General features: G+C 42.5%; 1 protein-coding gene across 4 annotated transcripts in view; it reads right to left on the minus strand.

Moving 5' to 3' along the window:
• REEP1 (receptor accessory protein 1) overlaps positions 1-11,151 on the minus strand; it is a 100,343-nt gene extending 89,192 nt beyond the window's left edge. For 2 of the 4 annotated variants that reach the window (XM_073649133.1, XM_073649134.1), the window contains exon 1: positions 10,751-11,151. In XM_073649133.1, the coding sequence (XP_073505234.1) occupies positions 10,751-10,782 (32 nt within the window). In that variant the 5' untranslated portion in view covers positions 10,783-11,151. The remainder of the gene's footprint in view (positions 1-10,750) is intronic. The other 2 variants (XM_073649135.1, XM_073649136.1) reach the window with 2 other exon arrangements.
• Positions 11,152-11,623: the final 472 nt, after the last annotated feature.

An 11,623-nucleotide genomic window follows, 5' to 3' on the forward strand; every position in this document is an offset into this window, starting at 1 on the left:
TATTTCTCCATAGGCTTGCAGATAAATAAAAAAAGCAAACAAACTAATGGTCTGTGCACACGTTGTGTTTTTGTCGTGTTTTTGTTTTTTGTACCCGGTAGCTTCTTCACAAAACCTGAAGGATTTCACAGTACCAGCAAAATGATTCCAGAAGTCTCTTGCACGCACTACTTATTTTTTCCTTGCAGATTTGCAGAATATTTAAATCTGCAGCATGTCAATTCTTGCAGTGTTTTTCCTGCAGATTTCACCCATAATAATGAGTGTGGAAAAATATGCAACAAAAATGTTGCGTTTTCCTTCCAACACATCAGGATTTGCAGGATTTTTTACTGCAACGTTTGCACATATTCTAATACTCTCCCTCTCCAGGTCCAGCGCTGCCACCCTGGTCTTTGATGACAAGCTGCAATGGTAAAGTCACAATTACAATGAATGTGACCGCTGCTGCCAAACACTGGGCATCTACATCGATGTCGCCGCTGAGCCCAGTGATTGGCAGCAGCTGTCACATGCATTGTAGTCGTGATGTCACCACTACAAGCTGAAAACAATGACCCGGGCAGTGGCAGAGAGGCAGCTCTTTACTCAGGGAAGGTGATCATAACTGATTTTGTCATATTGTACGTCTGCTATAGGGAAATAAAAAATAATTCTGGACATCCCCTTTAAGAGTCCATCACATAGAGTCCTTATAGACCTTCTTACTGTAGAATATGTCATGCCTCTCTGTTCATCCCTGCTTGTATGAAGGTTCCCTTGAAAACAAGCTGATCACAAAGTGTCCACAGCCTAAATATTAGGGAAGAACGAAAAATATCATGGCATGACCTAACACAGGATGTAAAGACATTCTTCCATAGAAGCAGTGTTTCAAATTTAGGGGAGGCAAACTGGGCTTTTTCCTAGAACCATCACTTTATATGGGTTCTCGAAGACTAGTCTAGAATAAAATGAATCCTAAAAAAAACATAGCATTGATTAAAGGGAATATGTCAGCAGGTTTTTGCTCCCCCATCTGAGAGCAGCATAATGTAAGGGCAGAGACCCCAATTCGAACGATGTATCACTTACTGGACTGCTTGCTGCAGTTTTTATAAAATACCTGTTTTCTCTGCTGCAAATCTTGTAGATCTCTGAATGCTGAGCCCTGTATAACCCCGCCCACACCAGTGATTGGCAGATTTCTGTGTATAACCCCGCCCACACCAGTGATTGTCAGATTTCTGTGTACACTGTGCATAGGCAGAAAGCTGACAATCAAGTGTTGGGGGGCGGGGTTAATCAGCTCATGAATATGGAAGATTACATGGCAGCAGGTTTACTAGTCCTCTAGAGATAACCTTCTGATGATAAAACTGTGATTTTATAAAAACCACAGCAAGCAGCCCGGTAAGTGATACATCGCTGGAATCAGGGTCTATGTCTCTATATTATGCCGTTCTCAGATCTAAAACCTGGTGACAACTTACCTTTAGGCTATGTGCCCACGATGCAGAAGTGAATCAGAAAATTTCCGCATTTCTGCATGTCCTTGCCAGTAAAAACGCATGCGGATTTTAACACGCGTTTTTGAAGCGTTTTTTTACATGCGGATTTGCCATGTGTTTTTCAAATGCATTGAGTAGGCAAATCCGCATGCGGAAACGCACAAATAATGGACATGCTGCGGATTTTTCCACACAGAAAATCCGCTGCGGAAAATTTCACAGCATGTGCACAGAACATGTGGATTGTCATTGGGGACCATGGGGCACGTATTACCAAGCGTTTCCGCAGCGGAAATTTCACAGCAAAAACGCTTGAAAAATGCATAGTGGGCACGCAGCCTTAATGGTGTATGATGGAATTATGCAGAAACCAGATGGTATTATACATTGGCCCATTAAGGTAGTATTCTTTTAACATCTCATATTATTTGCTCACTATATAATGGCATCATAAGAGATGTATACATCAATATTAAACCCCATGTATGTGTTAAATTTCTATTTTTCACGGATCAAACACTTAGGCTGTGTGCCCACGTAGCATTTTTCAAGCGTATATGCTGCGGAATTTCCGCAGCGTAAACGCTTGAAAAACGCATGTATATCCGCACCCCATGGTCCCCAATGGGATTCCGCAAGTTCTATGCACATGCTGCGGATTTTTCCGCAGCGTTTATGCCACGTTCAAAAATCCGCAGCATGTCATTTAATTTTGCGTTTCCGCAAGCGGAATTGCCTTTGTCCAATGCATAAAAAACGCAAGGCAATTCCGCATGTGGAAAACGCGTACTAAACGCGCGAAAAATGCGCGATAAACGCGTGCGGAATTCCGCATGCGTTTTTCCGGGAGAGGACTTGCATTTATGCAGCAGAAATTTTCTGCTTCATAAATGCAACGTGGGCACATAGCCTTAGGCTGTGTGTCCACTATGCATTTTTCAAGCGTTTTTGCTGCGGAATTTCCGCAGCCTAAACGCTTGCAAAACACTTGGTAATCTGTACCCCATGATCTCCAATGAAAATCTGCATGTTCTGTGCCCATGCTGCGGAATTTTCCACAGCGGATTTTCCACAGAAGAAAAATCCGCAGCATGTCCATTGTTTGTGCGTTTCTGCATGCGGATTTGAGGTCCCAATGCATTTGAAAAACGCAAGTCAAATCCGCATGTAAAGACGCTGCAAAAATGCGTGTAAAATCCGCAAGCGTTTTTGACTGCCAAGAACATGCAGAAACCCTGAAGAAATTTTCTGCTTCATTTCTGCATCGTGGGCACATACCCTTATGGGGCTTTTTACATGTCTGTTTTTTTGTGGACCGATTGCAAACAATTTTTGTTCTTTGAATATTATAAAAATTAATGCAACATTACTGGTAAAACTGGACACAAGGATCCAAAATTTGATAACGTACACTGATGAAAGAGCGGTCCATTTTTTTCTTGTATGGGCAGTGAATAAAAAAATATTCAGCCTATGACATTTTATGCAAAATGACCCCCACCCCTCCCAACCCCCGAGCCTAGAGAGCACAGTATAGACGGTATAGCTTTTTCTCTTGCGTGCAGGACATTTATCTATATTACTGGTATGGACATTCAGTGCAAATCTGCACCCAAAATACAATGGGTGTGAGCGAAGGAGTAAAATAATCTGGGCAAAGTGTGGAAATAATCAACAGCTTATCCTATCTGCTGAGACAGGAATGGAGATGGATCACTAATTGTTTTGTTTAGGTGATATGTGTTTTGTGAACTTCCAGAACATTTTAAATATCAGATTTTTTTTAATTTCTCACCATTTTCAAGATCTATGCTTTCTCTCAGTGAATAGAGACAGGCATGTATAAATCCAAAAGCCAGGTACCAATACTGATCTTGTAACAAGAGAAAGCTGCAATGCTCTAAGGGAGGGGTGGGCAATTAATTTTCCCGAGGGGTCACATGAGAGACCGTGACTGTTGTGGAGGCCGAACCAATAGGCTGAAATGAATTCTGCTCAATATTAATATTAATTTTATCACTTAATATTGCGCAGCATTAAGTGTGCTGATCTCCCTATATACATTATGAGCCCAAACACAGCCCCACCTATATGACATAAGAGCCCATACACAACCTCTACATACACTATGAGCCCCCCTTAGCCCCTGTATATACAATATGGCCCCCTATATACAGTATGAGCCCCAACATAGCCTCTCAATATACAGTGTGAGCCCCCACATAGCCTCCTATACACAGTATGAGCCCCAACATAGCCTCTCTATATACAATGAGCCTTCACATAGCCCCTAAATACAGTATGAGCTATCACATAGCCTCCTATATACAGTATGAGCCCCTATATAGCCTTCTACATACAGTATGAGCCCCCACATAGCCCCTATATACAGCATGAGCCTTCATGTAGCCCTAAATACAGTATGAGCCCCCATGTAGCCCCTGTATATACAGTGTGAGCCCCACATAGCCCCTGTATAAAGTATGAGCCCCAACATAGCCTCTCTATATAAAGTATGAGCCTCCACATAGCCTCCCTATATACAGCATGAGCGTTCTTATAGCCCGAAATACAGTATAAGCCCCCACGTAGCCCCTGTATATACAGTGAGCCCCACATAGCCCCTGTATAAAGTATGAGCCCCAACATAGCCCCTCTATATACAATGAGCCCACACATAGCCTCCTATATACAGTATCAGCCACAACATAGCCTCTCTATATACAGTATGAGCCTTCACATAGCCTCCTATACGCAGAACAGTGATTTTTCAGGCTTTTTGGAGTATGCTTAAAATATAAGCCCTACTCCAAAAATAAGCCCTAGTTGTGGTTCAATAAGAAAGTGTTCAGGAAGCTAAAACAAAGTTAAATAGTACAGCAGGACCCTTCACCAAAGAAAGCAGACAACCTTAAAAGAATGGCACTCATCAGACCCCAAACAATTAGAGTTGGCAAGTGCCGATGGTGGATGGGCTCTCACACAGAGATCTGTCAGGTCCCTCGCCGTTCCAGCTGTGCTGCACTGCAGCTCTCATACGCAGATGGGGTACCAGTATCCCGAGCGCGAGCTTTCTTTCTGCTTCCGATCACCAGGGGAGCCAGACCTGACAGTGGCGCAGATATGTGTGTGACAGCTCATCCACTTGCAAACTCTACCGTAATTGTTTGGGGTCTGGTGAGTGCGATTCATTTGGGGGTAAACCAATATTAGCAGTCCAAGTATATAGAGAATAATAATTGTAAATTTAAATACGGTAGGTAATTTAAACCACAGTAAATGCGGTATGTACCTACCACTATAGGACCGGTATAAATGGTTCTGCATCACGAGAACAGCAGATCAGATAAGAAAATGTGCAACTGAACCAGTAATAGGATTAAAACAAAATTCATTACCAAAATGTTGATAAAATAGAATTTATTAAAAAATGCAAATTAAAATATAAATGTATCAATTAGCCAGTAGATGACACCACATAACAAACAATTCATCAAATGATAAGACCTACAGTTTCCAAAAGGAATTGATACAACATCTATTTGTCATATACAGTACAGACCAAAAGTTTGGACACACCTTATTTTTCTGTATTTTCATGACTTTGAAAATTGTACTTTCACACTGAAGGCATCAAAACTATGAATTAACACATGTGGAATTATATACTTAACAAAAAAGTGTGAAACAACTGAAAATATGTCTTATATTCTAGGTTCTTCAAAGTAGCCACCTTTTGCTTTGATGACTGCTTTGCACACTCTTGGCATTCTCTTGATGAGCTTCAAGAGGTAGTCACCGGAAATGGTTTTCACTTCACAGGTGTGCCCTGTCAGGTTTAATAAGTGGGATTTCTTGCCTTATAAATGGGGTTAGGACCATCAGTTGTGTTGTGCAGAAGTCAGGTGGATACACAGCTGATAATCCTACTGAATAGACTGTTAGAATTTGTATTATGGCAAGAAAAAAGCAGCTAAGTAAAGAAAAACGAGTGGCCATCATTACTTTAAGAAATGAAGGTCAGTCGGTAAGAAAAATTGTGCAAACTTTGAAAGTGTCCCCAAGTGCAGTTGCAAAGAAACATCAAGCGCTACAAAGAAACTGGCTCACATAAGGACCGCCCCAGGAAAGGAAGACCAAGAGTCACCTCTGCTTCTGAGGATAAGTTTATCCGAGTCACCAGCCTCAGAAATCGCAGGTTAACAGCAGCTCAGATTAGAGACCAGGTCAATGCCACACAGCGTTCTAGCAGCAGACACATCTCTACAACAACTGTTCAGAGGAGACTTTGTGCAGCAGGCCTTCATGGTAAAATAGCTGCTAGGAAACCACTGCTAAGGACAGGCAACAAGCAGAAAAGACTTGTTTGGGCTAAAGAACACAAGGAATGGACATTAGACCAGTGGAAATCTGTGCTTTAGTCTGATGAGTCCAAATTTGAGATCTTTAATTCCAACCACCGTGTCTTTGTGCGACGCAGAAAAGGTGAACGGATGGACTCTACATGCCTGGTTCCCACCGTGAAGCATGGAGGAGGAGGTGTGATGGTGTGGGGGTGCTCTGCTGGTGACACTGTTGGGGATTTATTCAAAATTGAAGGCATACTGAACCAGCATGGCTACCACAGCATCTTGCAGCAGCATGCTATTCCATCCGGTTTGCGTTTAGTTGGACCATCATTTATTTTTCAACAGGACAATGACCCCAAACACACCTCCAGGCTGTGTAAGGGCTATTTGACCAAGAAGGAGAGTGATGGGGTGCTACGCCAGATGACCTGGCCTCCACAGTCACCAGACCTGAACCCAATCGAGATGGTTTGGGGTGAGCTGGACCGCAGAGTGAAGGCAAAAGGGCCAACAAGTGCTAAGCATCTCTGGGAACTCCTTCAAGATTGTTGGAAGCCCATTTCCGGTGACTACCTCTTGAAGCTCATCAAGAGAATGCCAAGAGTGTGCAAAGCAGTCATCAAAGCAAAAGGTGGCTACTTTGAAGAACCTAGAATATAAGACATATTTTCAGTGGTTTCACACTTTTTTGTTAAGTATATAATTCCATATGTATTAATTCATAGTTTTGATGCCTTCAGTGTGAATGTACAATTTTCATAGTCATAAAAATACAGAAAAATCTTTAAATGAGAAGGTGTGTCCAAACTTTTGGTCTGTACTGTACATGTTAGGTAAAATTCCTTTTGGAAATTGTAGGTCATATGATTTGACAAATACTCCACTCAGGGTCACTACAGTAATTTATATGTTCATACCTTTCCATGTTTATTGGCTATGTAGTACCATCTACTGATATACTTATATCATACTTATATTTTAATTTTTCAATACATTTTTTTATCTCAATTTTGTTAATAAATTTTCTTTTGGGGATAGTTGTTCATGGAATATAACACATCCCCTGGAAATAAGCCCTAGCGCATCTTTCGGAGCAAAAAATAATATAAAACACTGACTTATTTTCGGAGAAACACGGTACAGGCAAACACCGCATCCGCATATGTAAAAAACAACAACACATACTCGCCTCGCTCCCATTCCCCCAGCGCTCTGCTCCGGTAGTGTCTCCGCACAGCTGACGCTAAGAAGTGACATCATCGCGTCAGCTGGCTCAGTCGCACAAGCTGATTGGTGGAAGAAGCCCTCCTCCACCAATGTATTCACAGCTGTCTGCATCCCCAGGATGACAGCGGGTGGTGGCCGGAGGGCGGGTGTGGGCATGGTGCAGCCTGTCAGCCACTGTTTCAGCCCTTTAGCAGTCTTGGTCTGATTGGTGGGAGTCTAATTCCCTGACTCCCTAAAAGAGAGGTGATAGCAGGTGCTGAATTTATGTCAAACAGAATCTATCAGCAGGTTTCGTGATCTGAGAGAAGCATAACGTAGAGGCATAAACCCTTATTCCAACGATAGGCTGTACTTTGCTGTTTCAATACAATCAGTGTTTTATCAGCAGGAGATTATCACTACAGGACTAGGTGTCTGATGCCTCCTAGTCCAACCCCGCCTCCACCACTGACTGGCTGCTTTTTGTTAATATACAATGTAAACAGCAAGCGGCCAATCAGTGGTGTGGGTGGGGTTATACAGGGCTCAGCATTCCGAGCTCGGCTAGATCTGCAGCAGAGAAAACTGATTGTACCACAACTGCTGCATCCAGTAAAGTAAGTGATACATCCCAGGAATCAGGGTTTCTGTCTCTACATCATGCTGCAAAAAACGCTGACAGATTCCCTTTAAAATGGCTTATGATATTCGTAAGATATCCTTAGGATAGGACATCAGTGTCAGATTGGAGGGGGTCTGACACCTGGCCTCATGTTTACTGCACATGGATCGGCAGCAATCGGGGGCTGACGGCCCTACAAGCTTTGGCAGTGGAACAACAATGCCCCCACTCTCCTATCACTGAGTCTAAAAAGGTTTAACCCTAAAATATCCATCTAGATCCCAATCAGAGCCAGCTGCACTGTAAAGTGATCCTCTTATTGTATAATTAGTCAGGACTGAAACACCCATCGGCCGTTCCAAGCAGATGTCTGTGGCCTGGAGATGTAGGAGGCTGGAGCATCTACTACAATTATTACACGATAGGATCATTTTGCAATTATAAAGGAACATCTGGAATATATTACAGGGAGTTTCTGCTTTGGAAATCCCTTTTTGTTATATGGATTCAATGTCAATAAAATTATTAAAGGGTTTTCCCTTGTTTGGAATCAACGGGAACAAGAGTTTTATTTTCTTTATTTTTCCACCACTGGAGAAGTTAAGTATTACATTGTGCTCATTGAAATTAATGCAAAATGCATCAGCGTGCTCAGGGAAGCCCAAACCGTGGGGCCGTGCACAGAAGTGACACAGTTCCGTATGGGAGACAGCCTGCAGCACCAATACGACCACTACACAATGTGAGGAGCGCTGCCTTCAATCAGATAATCGGTAGGAAACCCAGGAGTCAGATCCTATATTAGTGACCTATCCCAAGCAGAGGGCTTTAATATTAAAGCCCAAAAAAAACCCTTTCTAATGCCGTTTACAATTCTACAAAACCAAGCCCATATTCCAAGCATGCAACCTAAATGTGGGAATGTTTTGCAAATCACTGTTCTCTGTGGTGAAAAAATAATGGGTAGAATATAAAGCACGCCAAAAATCTGGAGCCTCACTAATCAGAAACCAGCCGAGCTGTGACATCACCTATTGTGAATGGTGGATCCTGAGTTATCTACTGCATACAGAGATGGTATCAGTCATTGTACAGGAGGAGGAGGAGGTGAGCTGTGACATCACCTATTGTGAATGGTGGATCCTGAGTTATCTACTGCATATAGAGGTGATATCAGTCATTGTACAGGAGGAGGAGGAGGTGAGCTGTGACATCAGCTATTGTGAATGGTGGATCCTGAGTTATCTACTGTATATAGAGGTGTTATCAGTCATTGTAGAGGAGGAGGAGGTGAGCTGTAACATCACCTATTGTGAATGGTGGATCCTGAGTTATCTACTGCATATAGAAGTGTTATCAATCATTGTACAGGAGGAGGAGGTGAGCTGTGACATCACCTATTGTGAATGGTGGATCTGGTGTTATCTACTGTATACAGAGGTGATATCAGTCATTGTACAGGAGGAGGAGGAGGTGAGCTGTGACATCACCTATTGTGAATGGTGGATCCTGTGTTATCTACTGTATACAGAGGTGATATCAGTCATTGTAGAGGAGGAGGAGGTGAGCTGTGACATCACCTATTGTGAATGGTGGATCCTGAGTTATCTACTGCATATAGAGGTGTTATCAGTCATTGTACAGGAGGGTGAGGAGGTGAGCTGTGACATCTATTGTGAATGGTGGATCCTGTGTTATCTACTGCATATAGAGGTGTTATCAGTCATTGTACAGGAGGAGGAGGTGAGCTGTGACATCACCTATTGTGAATGGTGGATCCTGAGTTATCTACTTTATATAGAGGTGATATCAGTCATTGTACAGGAGGAGGAGGAGGTGAGCTGTGACATCACCTATTGTGAATGGTGGATCCTGAGTTATCTACTGCATATAGAGGTGTTATCAGTCATTGTGCAGGAGGAGGAGGTGAGCTGTGACATCACCTATTGTGAAGGATGAATCCTTTGTTATCTACTTTATATAGAGGTGTAATCAGTCATTGTGCAGGAGACGGAGGTGAGCTGTGATAGCACCTATTGTGAATGGTGGATCCTATATTTACATGATCCATGACAAATCCATCATAATATCATAATCAATTTTTGTTTTCCGTCCATTCACTTATAATATATGGGGCCATCAGGTTTACTTTTTAATAGATATATATTGCTGTACGCCACTCTATCCTGATGGCCAAAAAGTAATGGAAAGCTGACGGAACAAAACGAATGCAAGTGTGATCCATGCCCTGGAGATATTCACCCCAAACGGCACACAGACACAGACAGGCTCTTGTATGCAAGTCACTCCATACATTTATTTATATGAGTATTGTATCTATTTTCTATTAATACATACATACATACATACAATAAATTCATGAGCAAAAGCAAAATCCGACACATTCACAGAAAGGGAGGCCACACATGATACGGATACACCTCATGTGAACAAAGAAAGGCTGGGCCTCTGAACCAGAACCCAGCACTAGGAACCCACTGGTATTTCCATATATGATGGGAGACCCCCCAATATTTCCCCTCAGTAGCTTTAACCCTTCCCAGCCCTCTTGCTATCACATCATGCCCTCTATATATTACATTTCACTTTCCCTTCTGTCACAGATGTGCAATGAATAATTCATCGCTGCTGCTGACCCCTCTCCTCCCACCCAGGAGACCCCCCAATCTGTCTCCGTCCTAGGGCATTCCAGTATATATACAATGTAACCAGCCAGATGACAACAATAATACAAATAATGCAACATATATAACAATAAACCTGGAATTTTTATTACAGAGCCATCTGCTGGTGGCAAAAGCAAATATGTTTGCACCTTTGCAGGAAAAAAAAAACATTGTTATTTAATAGAAGAAAGAAATGGGTGCAATGCAACAAAAAAAGGCCACATGCCATGTATATGGTGACACAGCTGACATCCACCATTGTGTGCTCTTGTATTATATCCTAGGGGCAGCACATGGGAGAGACAACAGCTATATTTAGTGTGTGACAGATCACCTTGCACTGACACAGGCAGGCTGGGCATTGGTGTCACATTGAGACAAGGAGGGTATACTCACACTACAAGTCTGGATATGATCCATGACACCATGGCTGGGGAGCTGCCTCCTGCAGGGTCTGTTCTCTGCTGCTGTCTTACATGCAGCTCTGATCCATGAGGCTGCACAGGCTCCAGAATCCAGCTGTGGGCACTGGCTGAGGATGTGCTGCTGCTGCTGCTGTCAGGGCCAGGTCCTCCTCTCCAGGCTACATAGAAATGCTTACACAGCCCAGGCTGGAAGAGGGTGAGGGTTTAGCAATTCGTAAGCAGCTGCTCGGCTCCTTCAGCGATCATATTCTGGAAGGAGGAGTGAAGGATAGGGGTGGGGAGACGTACAGCATGCTTCATGCACCCCCTCCAACCTGCCACTGCTCAGGAGCCCATGTCCTGGGTCTACACGGACACTGTACTGGGTGGTGGCTGGCAGCCTATTGTCTGGGCTGGAGAATGGCATTTACTGACAGGAGATGGTTATCAAAGAGGTTCTGCAGCAGCTGATTGGTCATGGGACACTTGTCAATGGTGCCTTGAGAGGTCATGGTCATGTCATTTATAAAAAAAAAAATAATAATAATAAAAAATAAGATAAAAGATGCACTAGTCCATAATTTTATATCATCTATTATCTATCCATCCATATCTATATATCTATTATCTATCTATTATCTATCCATCTATTATCTATCTAGTATCTATCTATCATCTATATATTTATCAATCTATCACATATCTATCCACTGTATGTAATATCTATTGTCCATGCATTATCTATTTATCAATCTATCTACTACCATCTATTATACAGTATATCTATTCTATATATTTATCATCTAGTGTTGATATACATACAGTACAGACCAAAAGTTTGGACACACCTTCTCATTTAAAGATT

The sequence above is a fragment of the Phyllobates terribilis genome, unplaced genomic scaffold (genome assembly GCF_046119375.1).
Source record: "Phyllobates terribilis strain yellow unplaced genomic scaffold, ASM4611937v1 Scaffold_1__5_contigs__length_1240528914, whole genome shotgun sequence".
Taxonomy (NCBI): domain Eukaryota; kingdom Metazoa; phylum Chordata; class Amphibia; order Anura; family Dendrobatidae; genus Phyllobates; species Phyllobates terribilis.